This window comes from Vombatus ursinus, unplaced genomic scaffold (genome assembly GCF_900497805.2).
Source record: "Vombatus ursinus unplaced genomic scaffold, bare-nosed wombat genome assembly UNPS02014832.1, whole genome shotgun sequence".
Taxonomy (NCBI): domain Eukaryota; kingdom Metazoa; phylum Chordata; class Mammalia; order Diprotodontia; family Vombatidae; genus Vombatus; species Vombatus ursinus.
In genome coordinates this window covers 25,630,927-25,645,822 of record NW_020954610.1, presented here as the reverse complement: position 1 = coordinate 25,645,822, position 14,896 = coordinate 25,630,927, and the positions used below count along the sequence as shown (strand labels likewise).

Sequence of the window (14,896 nt, the reverse complement as noted above, 5' to 3'; positions counted from 1 at the left end):
TTAACTCTGTCTGCCTCAGTTCCTCATCTATAAAATGAGCTAGAGATGGAAATGGCAATCTACTCCAGTATCTTTGCCCAGAAAACCCCAAATGGGGTCACCAAGAGTCGGACATGACCGAAAAACAATGAACAACAACAGAGTATATGAGAGAGAGTAATATGTAACCAGCCTAGAAAGATAGGAGCAAGGAATCAGGGCTCCTAATCCCAATTTAACCACTAACAAACTATGTGGATGATCTTGGGCAAGTTACGAGCTACTCTGAGCCTCAGTTTCCTCATATGTAGAATTTGGCCAGAATCTCCAACATCTCTTCCAGTACAAAAATTCTATGATTCTATGATTCTAAGAAATGTCACCTTCATCTTTCAAATATTCTTGCCTTAATTCTTTATTATATATAGGCAAGAGGGCTTTCAGGAAAAATATAAGTAGTTTGAAATGATCATTGGGAAGTGAACACAAGAGAAACCATCTTTCCTTCCATATTCAACATTTACTATGTGCAAGGTAGTGAGCTTGTCACTTAAGCTTCAATAAATATTTATTAGTGATACACAAATATCAAGAAGTAGGCATTACTATAAGAATGTCTGAAGGTATTAAAAAATACTATTTTTATTCATATGATGAAACCCTCTCTGTCTCATTTTCAGGATAAAACTGACCAATATATTGGGACAGAGGACAGATTACTAATTACAAGGCTAAATTGCACAAATATGGAAACAGCACTTCTGTTCAAGGCCTACTCTGCCATTTTGCTGCCATGTAGAAATAACACTTCATTCTTGAAGGCTGTGTCAATAAAGCGTAAGTTCTGGGAGGTTCTACCAACTGAGAAAGATTTTACATGATGAACTTGTATGTCTACCATCCAAGATCCAGCCTAGTTAAGCTCTATGATAATCAGCACCAGGTAAGCTGTGACAGTTTTTCAGCCATCACATCTTTCAAAGACCGTCTATTAAGTTATAACAGTGCTTCAATCTTCACTGGTGAAGGTGGCATCCACACGAAAAAAAGTACATAGAGATCTCTGAGGTGTTGAAATTAGTAGAGACAGCAGTAAGCCCCAGGAATTCCAACACTGACTACTACTCGAAGTCAAAATTTTCAAAATTAGCAGAGCCACTAAAAACCTGACTAATGTAAGAGGTGTGAGGTTTAAGTAATTTTTTTCAGCATACAGGATTTTTCATACTTCTTCATTTGCAAGTTTTCAAAAGATCTTATGATTTCACAATTAAGGTAGCTTTGTTGTTTGTCAGGAAGAAAACTGTAGGAGAAATACATGTTTCCTCCTTCGATTTTGAGGGAGAGGAATAAATACCTTCTTTTGCAGGTGGGAGGAGGAATACAGAAGGGGAAGGACTGAATAAGAACATGAAGAGAATACTTGAATAAATGCAACAGTTCCTATCCTTAAGGAGTTCAATTTAAGGTAACTCATTGAAATCTTCCTGCCAAATCAAGACCAACTTAAAAAGACCTTATAGCGTAACATATCTTTGAATGGGAAACTGATTAAAAAACAACTGCTGGCATTACACTAAAATCAACAATAACTATCAGCCAGTAGACTCTGGTCCATCCACAATTTATTCAAAGTTTCCTTGAGCCTCGTCTCTAATCAATGCTCAACAAAGTCTATACCTATTTTGTATTTTCTTATTTAGGAACATGGTGTTTTCCCCAAAAGAAGGTAAGTTCCTTGAAGTCAGAAACTGTTACATTTTTTTTTCTGTTTTTGTATCCTCAAACCCTACCTGTGGAGTATGGCTAGAAGACATGGAACCCAAGTCTTTAAAGAACTGAAAATTCTTTCAAAAGAATTGAAAATTGCTCTCAGAGAGAGCAATGCACATTGTGTATATATTTAGTAATAAGCAGGCTAAAATATATAAGAAACAATAGGTGTCACAGATTTCATCCAGGAAACATATGCCAAAAAAGGAAACAGGCTTCGGATGGTTCTACAGCAAGGGGGAATGATACTTGGTAGACAAACACATAATCCATTAGTATCCTACCGATGTCAGGAAAAGGAGAGAAAAGTGTGGCCAATTTGGATATGGATAACAGCTGCATAGGACGGGCAGGGTTTCAATTAGCATTATTAGAAAGAACATTTGAGAAAGAATACTAGTTCTGCAGGCAGGTCTAAATTCCATCTCTGACATTTACTAAGCAGAGCAAGGTAGAGTCGAAAGAGTGTCAGTTCTGTTAACAGTGGCCCTAGGTTCAAATCTTACTTTTGGCACTTCCTGTAGTATCTTGAGCAAAATCACTTAGCTTCCTTGGCCCTCAGTTTCCTCATCTGTAAAATTAGGGATCCCTTCTAGCTTCAGATTTAAGATTCTACCCAAAATAAATATTACCAACCCATTTGAGTACTCCAAATATTTTGCAGAGTATGTGGCATGTAAAAGATTAATAACAAATGCCTAATAAATGAATCACATTTGTGGAAATGTAGTTACTGGACACTGTCAATAATTATTCCAAAATATTATATTCAACAATTCAAATTTTAAAATATTCATTAAGTACTTATTGTGTGCAGAGAATAGTGTTGTACAAAAAAATAAAAATGAAGGCTTATTTATGAAGATGATGGTTACAAGGAGTGATTAGGCTAACTTTCTCCTTGTAAAATAATCCATTTCTTTTGGGTGTGTGACGAAGAATGGGAATCAAGCTAAAAAGGTTAAAACATCCAATAGGAAGCCATTTCCATAAACACAGGGACATTTTCTCCCAGATGAATTAGACCCTCTAAAACTCGGCCTCCAGAGTGAAAATGTCTTTGTCAGGCAAAATCCCCAAGCAGGAGGGAAAACTATAAAACCCCAATGTTTTGAATTGCTATCTAGAATAAAGACTGGAGGCAGGGCTGGAAAAAGGGGACTGGGAAAGACAAAGATAGAATACTTTAAGGGAAGTCACCAAGTAAATAAAAAAGAGACATATCCCTCAATCTTTTTACATATTTGAGTACTAACTAAGGTTGAAAAACCCTTACTAAGTTCTCAAGAGAAAGTAGGAGAAAGGAATATAATGATGGCATAATTAGCTACATTGATTAAGTTTTCATTGAATATAAAACTTTTAAAAGAGTCAAAATGTTTGTTATACACCATAGAATATAAGCTACTATTTCACAAGCACCACCCTAACACACCTTAATACCAGACAGGAATCAAAAGACCTGGGCCCTAGGCCAGGTTCTGTCAAGAACTAGCTATCTAACCATTTTAGACCTCAATTTCACTTATAAAACAAGTCTATTGAATTAGATGATCTGTAAGATCTCCCCTTGACTCTAAAGTCCTAGGATTTTAAAATCTGCCTAATCATCCTCTTCTTCTTTCCCACTGTCCTCCTTCTTCCTTCCTGAGATTGAACTCAAGTAAAGGAGGGAAATATTTGAATATAGAAGACAATTATAAAATTTTAAGAAAAATAAAACAAAATTCTTGATAATCTAGTAATCCCTAAACTAATAAACTCATAATGATGTCAATTGTTGACATCAATTATAAATGGGTATTTGAACACATGGGCATAAGAAATTCATTTTAAAAGTTAAAATTTAGCCCTTTTTACAGATGATTTTTGTGCCTAATCACATTTTTTTTTTGCACTGAAAGTCCCTGGATCAATCTACTTATGATGATTCTATAAGCTTAGAAGTATAGATCATCTAGGATACTAACGTAACAAAAATAGTAATACTTTGCTCATTTTTTCACAACTAAAAGTCTCTGATAAGATTCCTAGAAGTCAATGTGTAAGTCATTCAAAGTCAAAAGCCTCAAAGGCATAGGAAAAGGGGGAGAACACAATGAACTATAAAATGACGAATGAAAACTCCTCCTGCTGAATAAATTCAGGTATATAAAGGAACAACTCAGTAACAAATGCACAAATACCTTTGTTAATCCTGTCTTAAAGATTTTAAAGTTTTGACAAGAACTGTGTCATGCCCAACATCCAAAAATGTTTAAAGTTTTCATACTTCTTATTTTTGTTGTTCACCAGTGCCTCCTCTCTGGACTGCAATTTACTTTATTCCTACCTAAGAAATGTCAACTGGAAAGCCATGATACTTCTGAGCAAGATGAACAAAGAGTTTCCTCGACAATGTCTAAGTATAAGGATGGATTTTGAGTTTTCCCAGGAGCTTCTACCACCTGAACAATCTCTGAAGGATATTAAGATAGTCATCTATGAGATGTCCCAACACATCTTCAACATCTTCAGTCAGAATTATCCCCCACACACTTGGGAAGTGGAGAATATTCAAAAAATTCAAATTGGACTTCATCAGCAAACTGAGTATCTAAAAAAATGTCTGGAGGAAGATGAGAAAGAAAAAGAGGAGCTGGAGAAAGAGGTAGAAGATGAAATTAGTTACTCAGGACTTGCTATCCTCCAGGTGAACAACCTGGAATTGCAAAGATATTTCAAGACAATAGGCAGTTACCTAAAGGAGAAGAAATACAGCCACTGTGCGTGGGAAGTAATCCGATTGGAAATGAGAAGGTGTTTCTACATACTTCAGAAACTCATATCACAACTCAAATAATAAGGTACCTTTTAAAAGAAAAATCCTTTTTTCCCTCCAAAAATTACACTATTTTTACATTTTAGAAGTTGTTGATTTTAACAACTGCTGCTTCCTATTATAGTATACTGTACATGTATCTTTAGTTCTACTTCGATCTATTGGTGATATGTGTGTCCTTTGCCATCCATTCAATGTTTAGACTTGCATGGCTAGTCCAAAGATCACAGAATATAATTACTTGAGGGGTCATTTATAATCACTCTTCTCAATGATTACTCTTCTGCCCAATTCTTCTTTTTCTTCTTCAAGACTGAAACTAATTAAGTAAAAAAAAAAGGGGGGGGAAATATTTGCATATAGAAGATAATTCTAAAAATTTCAGGAAAAAAATACACAAAATCCTTGAGACTGATAATAATTTATAAAGGATATTTGGACACGTGGGCATGAGAAACAAATTTTAAAAGAGCTAAAGTTTAGCCCTTTTTTAGATGACTATGGTGCCTATTCATATTTTTTGGGGGGGGGGGGAATATCTTACTTGAAAGTCCCTGGATCAATCTTCTCAGTGACTAGACCTTTTTGGGGGAGGGGTGGGGGGAAGGGGTACTTGAAAGTCCCTGTATCAGTCTTAGTGACTAGACCTCACAAGCAAGTGAGAAATATGAGGAAGGTAGTAAAGAAGGGTTAGTTATTAATATATTTCTTTATATATGCCTCAACATAAGTTTCAAAAACAGTAGTACTTGTATCTTCTGTTCTCCTCTTTATTTCACACTTTGCTCTCTCCACATTTGTACAAGGTCTCACTCCCTTTGCCCTGTTTGAAACTCACTGAAAACTTAAGCAATGTGTTGCCAAATCTAACGCTTCAGTTCATTAATCCATTTTGCTCAAATTTTACAATCTATCAAAATGTCTTAATGTCCATGATAAAATATCTGGAGGAAAAAGACTTCCTTTCTCTTTCCATGGAGAGACTGATGGCTGACATTTCTGAACCATGTGTGCCCAAGCTACAGCTATGTGTAATATTCTGAAGCCAAGTAAAGGAAGCAATATGTATCATTTCCTTCTCTTGCATTTCACTTCTGAAAATTACTGATGGAACCAAATTTAAAAAAAAAACAACAAACACAAGAAATATAAAATCTGAGAAGCACTAACTTAGAAGCACCAAGTAATAAAAAAACAAAATGTGGTCTAATGAAAAGAGGTGCCACTCAGAGTTAAAAGAGGCCCAGGTTCGAGACCCCTATCTGACAGAACTAGTTTTTGATGTTAGAAGAGTCACTTTATCTTTCTGGGCCTCTGTTTTCGAATCTGTGAAATCAGGGAGCAGATTTAGATAAATAATTTCTAAGATCCTTTCAAGTTCTAACATTCTGTGATTTTCTGAGTGCAGTCTGAAAACAGAAATGGCATAGACCAACACCTTACGATCTCATACCAACATAAGGTCAAAATGGAGACATGATTTAAACATAAAGGGTGATACCATAAACAAATTAGGAGAGCAAAGAATAGTTTACCTGTCAGATCTACGGAGAAGGGGAGAATTTATGATCAAACAAGAGATAGAGAACATTATGAAATGCAAAATGGATAAATCTGATTACATTAAATTGAAATGGTTTTGCACACACAAAGCCAATGCAACCAAGATTAGAAGAAAAGCATTAAGATGGGAAACAGTTTTCACTGCCAGCATCTCTAATAAAGGCCTCATTTCTCAAATATACAGAGAACTGAGTCAAAGTTATAAAAAAAAACCAAGTCATTCCCCAATCGATAAATGGTCAAAGGATAGGAAAAGGCAATTTTCAAATGAAGAAATTAAAGCTATTTATAGTAATATAAAAAATGCTCTATATCACTACTCATTAGAAAAATGCAAATTAAAACAACTCTGAAGTACCACGTCACACCTATCCAATTAAATAATATGACAAAAAAGGAAAAATTATAAATGTTGGAGAAGATGTGGGAAAATTGAAACACTAATGCATTGTTGGTGGAGTTGTAAACTGATCTAAACCACTCGGGAGAGCAATTTGGAACTATGCCCAAAGGGCTATAAAACTGTGCATACCCTTTGATCCAGCAATATCACTACCACATCTGTGTCCCAAAGAAATCATAAAAAATGGGAAAAGGACCCACATGTACAGAAATATTTATAGCAGCTCTTTCTGTGGTACAAACAAGTAGAAATTGAGGGATGCCCATCAATTGGGGAATGACTGAACAAGTTGTAGTATATGAATGTAACGGAATACTAAGGTGTGATAAGAAATGACGAGCAGGCAGATTTCAGAAAAACCTGAAATACTCACATGAACTGATGCTGAGTGAAGTGAGCAAAAGTAGAACACTGTACATAGTAACAACAACACTGTGCAATGATCAATTTTGATAGACTTAGTTCTTCTCAGCAATACAAGGATATAAGACAATTCCAAAAGACTCATGTTGGAAAATGCTATCCACATCCAGAGAAAGAACTATGGAGTCTGAATGCAGATCAAAGCATACTATTTTCTATTTTTTGTTTGTTTTTTCTTTCTCATGTTTTTTTCCCTTTGTTGGTATTCTTCATTCACAACACGACTAATGTGGAAATATGTTTAATATGATTGTACATGTATAGCCTGTATCAGATTGCTTGCTCTCTTGGGGAGGTGGGAGAGAGAAAAAAATTTGGAACTCAGAACCTTATAAAAGTGAATGTTGAAAACTATCTTTGCATGTAATTGGAAAAAATAAAATACTATTATGTGGGGGGGGGAAGAAAAAGAAAAAAAAGAGATTTTGAGCTGGAAGGTACCTTGGAGGTCATCTAGTACAACTGTTGATTTATGATGTGTTTCTTGAATGGAATGCATAGAAAGTACTCTGTAAATCCAAAATAGCTTATAGATTATAAAAGAAATAATTATAAATTCTTGAAGACAAAATTATACCTTATTTATTTCTGTATACCTCTCAACACCTAGCACTACCTTGCAGTAGAAGGTGTCACCTAAACATCTGTTAACTGTTGAATGAATGAATGAATATTTTTTTAAATTCATATTGTGTTACTTCAACTAATTTCCAAAAGTAAGCTCATCCTTTCATATACTTAGCTGTAGAAATAAAAGTAGGGCAAATTATTTGGCACAGTGAGGAGACTAAGACCAAAAAAAGTTAGGCTCTTTCACTGTTAGCTAGAAGCAGAACTAGGATTTTAATCCATGTCCTCTGACATCAAATCCAGGATACTCTGGAAGTTGTGGGGTTTTCAGATCAATATAAGAAAACCTTTACTGACTTAGTGGAGAAAGTGTTAAATTTGGAGTCATGCAGACCTGGGTTCACGTTATGCTTTCCACATTTTGTGTGACCATGGGCAAGTTATATAACCTCTGTCAGACTCAGTTTCCTCATTTGTAAATTGGAGATATTATCTGTCATACCTATGGTATTGTTTGTGGTATTGTTGCTAAGTTCTAATGAGATAATGGAAAGTAAAAATGCTTTGCAAACCTTTAAAGTGCTACTATCTGCTGATACTAACAATAATTAGAGCTGTCCAAAAGTAGAATAGGCTTGTCCCTTACGGTAGTTAAGTTCCCTAACACAAGAGGACTTATATGGGAAAATCAGGGGCCACTTTTCTGGGATGTTGTAGCTGGGATTTATGATTCACATATGGTTTGAATTTGATGACTTTAAGGTCCCTGTCTGAATTTCAATGAATTTGTGAAAGATTTCTCCATCATTTTCAGAAATGTCCACCTTCAAGCAAGGATCAGAAAATGTGTCTCTGTGGAGGATTCCAAAGAGAAGGGAATTTACCTGCTGCAATCACTAGAAATTTTCTGGTAGAGATTATGTGCAAACTTCTCAACTATATGCTTTTTTACTCCTGTTCAGCATAATATGTACAAGCTTAGATTGTCTGCACATGAGGCACACCATGCATAGAAGTCCTAGACTCAAAAAACAGTCTTGGTCAAGAAGTCAAAAAGAAAAAATGAAGGAATATAAAGCAAGCAAATAGAAGATGAAAACAATGGGGTGCATAACTCATTCAGCAAAAAGAAATTAGTCTATAGATAGTATTGTCTAAACCAAAATATTGTCTAAACTACAGTTTGCAGCTAGGAGCTCTGATATCTTCTGGAGACGTATTCACAAACTTAAGTATAAAGTACAGAATTACTATTCTTAAGGGATTTCTCTAACAGTGTCATTGTCTCCTGAACCACTCTCCTCATAGATGTCAGTGCTTCTGATTTGTGTAATTTACAATTACAACTTTCCTAAGTGTAAGTAAAACAGGAGTGTAGGAGCAAATATAGAATTGACCAAGAATTTCAATAATTTATAGCCATCAGAATTGTTCGTGGGATATGAAAGGAAGTCATACTATGCTTTTGTCTTCCACTATACTTATGCCATTTTCTTCACCAAACTATGACCAAAAGAAGGAATGTATTGCCTTGGACATTTACAATGGTATTATTCATGAAGTTTCTAGTAAAAACACAGTTCTGTGTTCCTCCTTATATAATACTGTCTTTAGGAAACATTTTCATAATGAGAAACTTTTGAATGTCATTCATGCTTTAGGAATTTTTTTTCTTTTCAAACCAATTACTGATAACTGGAAATAAGAAAACAAGGAGGCCTTGTCATCTCTAGTTAATCTACTGATTTATTTTCTTGGCTCTTTTCATACGAAATCAAGACTCACAAGGTCTGCAAACAGGATAGAGGCTGAGACCAGAGGTGCCTACAGGAGCAACTGCAGAAGACATTTTTATGCACTATCTAAGCTTTGAAAAAGGTGCCCCTGGTGTATTCACAGTAGACTTTGAGTCTTCACTGTCACAATTGTAACCTGACTTAGCACGACAGAAACACCTATTTGTCATAGAAAGAGAAATTTTATACCTCTTGCAGTCTCCTTGTCCTACTCTAAGACTATCACCACCATTCTCTTTTCCAGCACTCCTTTATCTATCTTTGAAGCCAATTATCTTGTTTGTATAATTTTATCCTCAGCACTTGGTAAAGTGCCGAGCACATAGTAAGTGCTTAACGGCACTCTGAAAGACTTTAAAGTGTTGTTTAAATGCTAGATATTGTTTTCTGGAATTAAAAATGACACGTTGAGAGCACAATCGATAGAACACCAAACCTCAAACCTGAGCTTAAATCTGATCTCACACGTTTACTAGCTGTGTGACCCTGAGCAAGTCATTTAATCTCTATTTGCTTCAGTTTCCTCATCTGTAAAATGGGGATAATAGCATCCATGTTTTAGGATTGTTGTGAGGATCAAACGAGATAATAATTGTAAAGTGCTGAGCACAGTCCCAGGCACATAATATGTATTTATAAATCTTAGCTAGTATCATTATTAGCTACTATAGTTATTATTATTTATAAAAATAAATAATAAAAGGTATGCATCCTTGCACTACCTTACACCACCCCTAGACATTTATATTAGGTGACTTTCTACCTTACTTCTATTTTAGCCTGCCAAATCAGACTATCAGTGCTAGGGTTTGAATTACTGGGTGCCAGGAAATGACTTAGTGCTTCAATCTACACCAGGTCCTTAGTCTACACAATACCAACTGTGTAATTTCCAGTTCTAATGAACTGTGCCTAGAGGTGAGGTACAGGTCACCCAACTTCAGTATTAAGCTCAGCTACCTCCTTTCCCCTGCGTGAAACTGGAGGGGATGCAATGTAAATTCACTGGATGTGCAAACTTGACATTCTACCAAAAAAAGGCTGGGCAAGAGACTGAAGAAAAGAAGAACAGAATATTCCCATCTCAAGCCTCCTGAGAAGTCTGGCATCTCTGTGTATCTACTGTATAGAAAGCATGTCTTCTCTTGTATTTACTACTGCACAATGTTTTTTTGTAAATGATACACTCAATATGAACGATTTTCTGGACAATATTTAAATTGGACAGTTAGAACCACAACTTAATGGCAAAATGAAGGAGGTTGGTCTATGATCTAAACGGAAATAGAAATGTCACACAAAAAAATGAACATAGCACAGCACTAAAAGTCCCCCTGTTACTGACCCTCGTGCTCGTAAATACGGTTCATTCATCAAAAGCTAATCAAGTGCCTACTATGGCAGGCACCAAACTTTGATCTGCTTATTCTGCAATTAACAAAATTTTAATTTGTGGCATCCCCAGTTTACAAAATAAATGTTTGCTCCAAACCCTTCAGCAACATTACTCCCCCACTCCCAACTCCCACCCCTGACGACATTAATTAAAGAGCTTGGGGATCTTCGGATTCAGATCCTCATTCCCTCTAGGTCGATTCAGTCTCTGTTACGGCTGTTACGTCTCCCACCCACTCACCCAAGCCACAGAGAACCAGTCCACAGAACCACAAGCTTCTCCAAACTTGGAATTTCAAGCTGCATCTTCATTCACCAACCGAGGGGCAGTCCTGCTTTGCTACAGTATTTATTTGCGCTAGGGGCTCAAATCAACTGGCCCCTCCGAGAAAAATTGCAGTGCATCTTGGGTTTAATTGGCTTCTTTCTTCGTTTTAAGTTAAAAGCTGCACTTTTTACAGATCGATGCACTTTTTGAATTGCGGATGTGATAAGATCTGGGAAATGTGCCCTTAGCTACTAGAAGGGGGAAGGAGGCGGGGGAATCGAGTAACTTTTCCTCCGCCCTTCAACCACAGAAGGCCTGGCGGAATGTCTCCAGGAGAGGTGTACAATCAGCAGGGAAACCAGAGAAAGCTTACTTTCTCGTCCCAGATTCTGACCCTGTCTGTTTTAGGCGGGAGGAAAAGTAAGGAGTTTCTCTCCTTAAACCTCGAGGTAGCCCCCCATCCCGCTCCAGCTCTCCCACTCAATTCCCCCGCCAGATGTTTAAAACACAAACAATGCAGGGGGAGGGGAAAAGAGATGCGCGGCGGGATCTGGAGTAACAAAAGGCCATTCCTTAAAGGCCAAGAAAACACCGTCGCTCGTCTGGGACCTTCTACATTAGTTATGGCCAAGTCTGGAAGACTCCTGCACTTGCTAGCCTTAAATATAACTTGTAGCGACCAAACCTTATTTAAAATGGACCCGGGGTGGGGCCACGTGCTAACAGGAGGAAGATTGGAGGTTGTTTTTTTTTTTTAATCTCCACTCCCACCCCCAGGGAAAAGGGAGGGGCTGAGTTTCCAGATGTTTGACAGTAGTTGGCCTATCTGAAAAGTACTCAGCTTGCTCTGGGTTTACCCCACCAAGGTCTAACAGGCTATCCCAAAGGAAAATAGAAGCTACCAGAGAGAGAAGTAAAGTCTTCCCCCCACCACCCCCAAAATGACACATTTTATTTAGATTGCAAGAATTCAGCCCCTCCTTGCTCTCCCGGATAGCTCCTCTTGCAAAAGTTTGCTAGAGAGTTGCTGTCTCTTCCCAGGCACCCCTTACCCCAACACAAGAACACTCGAGCACGGATGAGGGCATACACACACACACCCACACACACACACACACAGACACACACACACACTCACTTCTGGTCAGAGAATTGGGTTCGTGGGGGAAATCTCATGTCAGGAGTTCTAGATAATTATTATTTTTTAATCACGCAGTGATTAAAAGCGTAACCAAGTAACATTCAAGCTCAATGAAGTCCAAATATATCAGCAAGAGTGAATTTAGAATGAAAAGGAGAATCATTCCGGCCTGGTGAAGAGATACGTTCTGGGGTTAAATAAGGGAAGCGGGGGGAAGGTGCAGGGAGGGAAGAGAAGAAGTGCCAACTTCTGCCACATTGTTGCACAACACATCCAGGTGTGGGAGAGTGGATGGCTCACCCCCTCTACCCTCTCCAGTCCTTTTTTCTTCCTCTTCCCCTACCCAGGCACAATGCAGAGAGAAGCTGCAGCCAGGACAAGGAGGGAGGCGGCTGCTGCTACCACTACTGCACCCGCCTTCTCTTTGCGACCCTGCTCGCTGGGTTGTTGTTTTACCTTCAGCCCTGGAATCCCGTCTTCTCTCTCTCTCACTCTCTCTTTCTCTCTCTCTCCCTCTGGATTCCAGGGAGTTGAAGGGGTAGAAGAGGGTTTCCTCGTTGCCCAAATGGAGAAGCGGGCGCAGCTTCAAATCCACGGGAGGTAACTCCAAAGGCGGTGCAACGTGAACGAACCACGCAGTGCCACAGACCCAGTAAGAGACGCAATCGGCCTGCCTGAGCAGCACATAAAAAGCCCCCTCGTGTATGGAACAGTTTTCTCCTCAACAAGCGTCCTGCTGGGGGCCTGGCACTAGCTGAGTACGGGAGTGGGAGGCCCCCTAGTGTCCGCTGGACGCTGTGGCAACTCCATCACAGATTAGAGGCAAGCCAAGAAATTATCACTATAATTGGCCCGCCTCTCTGAATCTGGAGAGGAGAGACAGGAGCGGGTTCACCTCTTAGAAATGAGTTACTTTGTAGCAACCATGATCCACCTCCAAGAGACTAAATTGTCAGAGCTTTCTATTGTTCTTTTGGTTCCAGTTTCACCTCTCTCCTCAGACCTTTATAATCTTCCCGAAGGCATGGGTCTGACCATTTTACTCCCTTACCACCAAAACTTTCAATTGACTCCTCATTGCCTATAAAATGAAATACAAAATCGTTGGATTGGCATTTAAGGCTATCCACAACCTGCCTCCAACCTAATTTTCTTTTAATAATTTATTTTTTTCTCCCTCATACCATGCTCCTCCCCTTTGGGAGAAAAAAAAAATCTTTGTATCCAATATTCAGTCAAGCAAAACAAATTCCCGCATTGGCTATATCCAAAAATATGTGTGTGTGTGTGTGTGTGTGTGTGTGTGTGTGTGTGTGTGTGTGTGAGAGTCTGCTGTTCCCTTAATCCGTCAACTCTCTCAACGGAAGTGGCCTCAATTTTCTTGAATGGTGGTTGGTCACTGTATTGATCAGAGCTGGTAAATCTTTCCAAGTTGTCTTTATAATTTGTAACCTATATTTGCAGTTTCCTTACATACTGCTCCCCTTTATAAACACTGCCTTCCAACCAAACTGAACCGCTAACCATTCCCAGAGCTCATACTCCGTTTCCCAACTCCCTTCATTCAGACAAGCCATTCCCTACACTTGGTTGTAGTACCCCATCATCTCTTCTTCTCAGAATCCTGTCCTTTCTTCAAAGGCCAACTCAGATGCCAACTCCTCTATGAAGCCTGATCCTTTCCAATTATTAGTTGTCTCTCCCTCCTCCATTTCCCTTGTACTGGATTTACTTGTGAGTATCCTGTGATCCCATCAATAGAATGCAAGCTCCTTGAGGATTTGGACTGTTCCATTTTTAACTTTGTATCCCTGGTGCCTAGCACAATGCCTTCCAAATAGAAAGCCCTTAAAATGTCTGTTGTTGTTGAATTATTATTACTAATGAGTAATCAAGCCAAATTTTAATCCCTCCATTAGTGCCATCTGATAAGGGAGTTCTATTGGGAGCAATAGAACGTCTTCTACTTGAGAACAGAAGATAAGTCTTTTTTTGCCATTGTACTCCCGGTGTTCTATTCCCTGGAACATAGTAGGTGATTAATAAATGCTTGTTGATTTATTGTTTCACAAATAGAATGCATAGAAAGTAGTTTGCGATTCAAAAATAGCAAGTAGATGGCAAACTTGGGAACAGAAACTCTGCTTCTGTTGTCATGGTATCCCTCTTAATACTTATCATTACCCTGCATTAATATAGGCTCCAAATGCTTGTTGAATGAATGACTGAATGTTGTATTTCTATAACTCACATTAATTTTCTTTGGTCTAGTTTTGGAAATGCATTGGGCAAGAATTGCAATCACTAAAGAAAACACTGCTGAAACAAACAAGTGCTGATTAAATATAACCTTCTAAAATAATACATATCTCTTTCAGTATCATTAAGGCACAGATCATTTTTTCAAAAATAGTTTATTAAGCAAATACTGTGTCCAGTGACATTACGCTAGTGGCAAAAGATATATGGAAGTTTAGATAAGAAACAATACCCACTCACATAGAGTCTAACAGAAAAACACAGTTGCTATATACAATATTATAAATATGTAAAAATAATAGCTAACATTTATATAGTACTTACTATGTGCCAGGAGTTTTCCAATTATCTCATTTGATCCTCACAACAACCCTGAGAGATAGGTACTATTACTATCCCCATTTTACAGATGAAGAAACTGATGAAAACAGAGGCTAAGTGACTTGTCCAAGGTCACACAGCTAGTAAGTGCCTGAAGCTGGATTTGAACTCAGGTTTTCCTGAC

The 14,896-nt window shown here is 37.9% G+C and overlaps 2 protein-coding genes across 2 annotated transcripts in view; one reads left to right on the top strand and one right to left on the bottom strand.

Moving 5' to 3' along the window:
• Positions 1–12,843, bottom strand: part of MOB3B (MOB kinase activator 3B) — a 235,524-nt gene extending 222,681 nt beyond the window's left edge. The window contains exon 1 of the mRNA XM_027839743.1: positions 12,589–12,843. The gene's annotated coding sequence lies outside the window, so the exon portion shown is untranslated. The remainder of the gene's footprint in view (positions 1–12,588) is intronic.
• IFNK (interferon kappa) lies at positions 3,989–4,594 on the top strand. The gene has a single exon (XM_027839746.1). It carries the CDS (start codon positions 3,989–3,991, stop codon positions 4,592–4,594), a length of 606 nt encoding a protein of 201 aa, XP_027695547.1.
• Positions 12,844–14,896: the final 2,053 nt, after the last annotated feature.

Coding starts and splice junctions, on each gene's coding strand:
- IFNK (XM_027839746.1), top strand. CDS start 3,989: ATGCCCAACATCCAAAAATGTTTAAAGTTTTCATACTTCTTATTTTTG.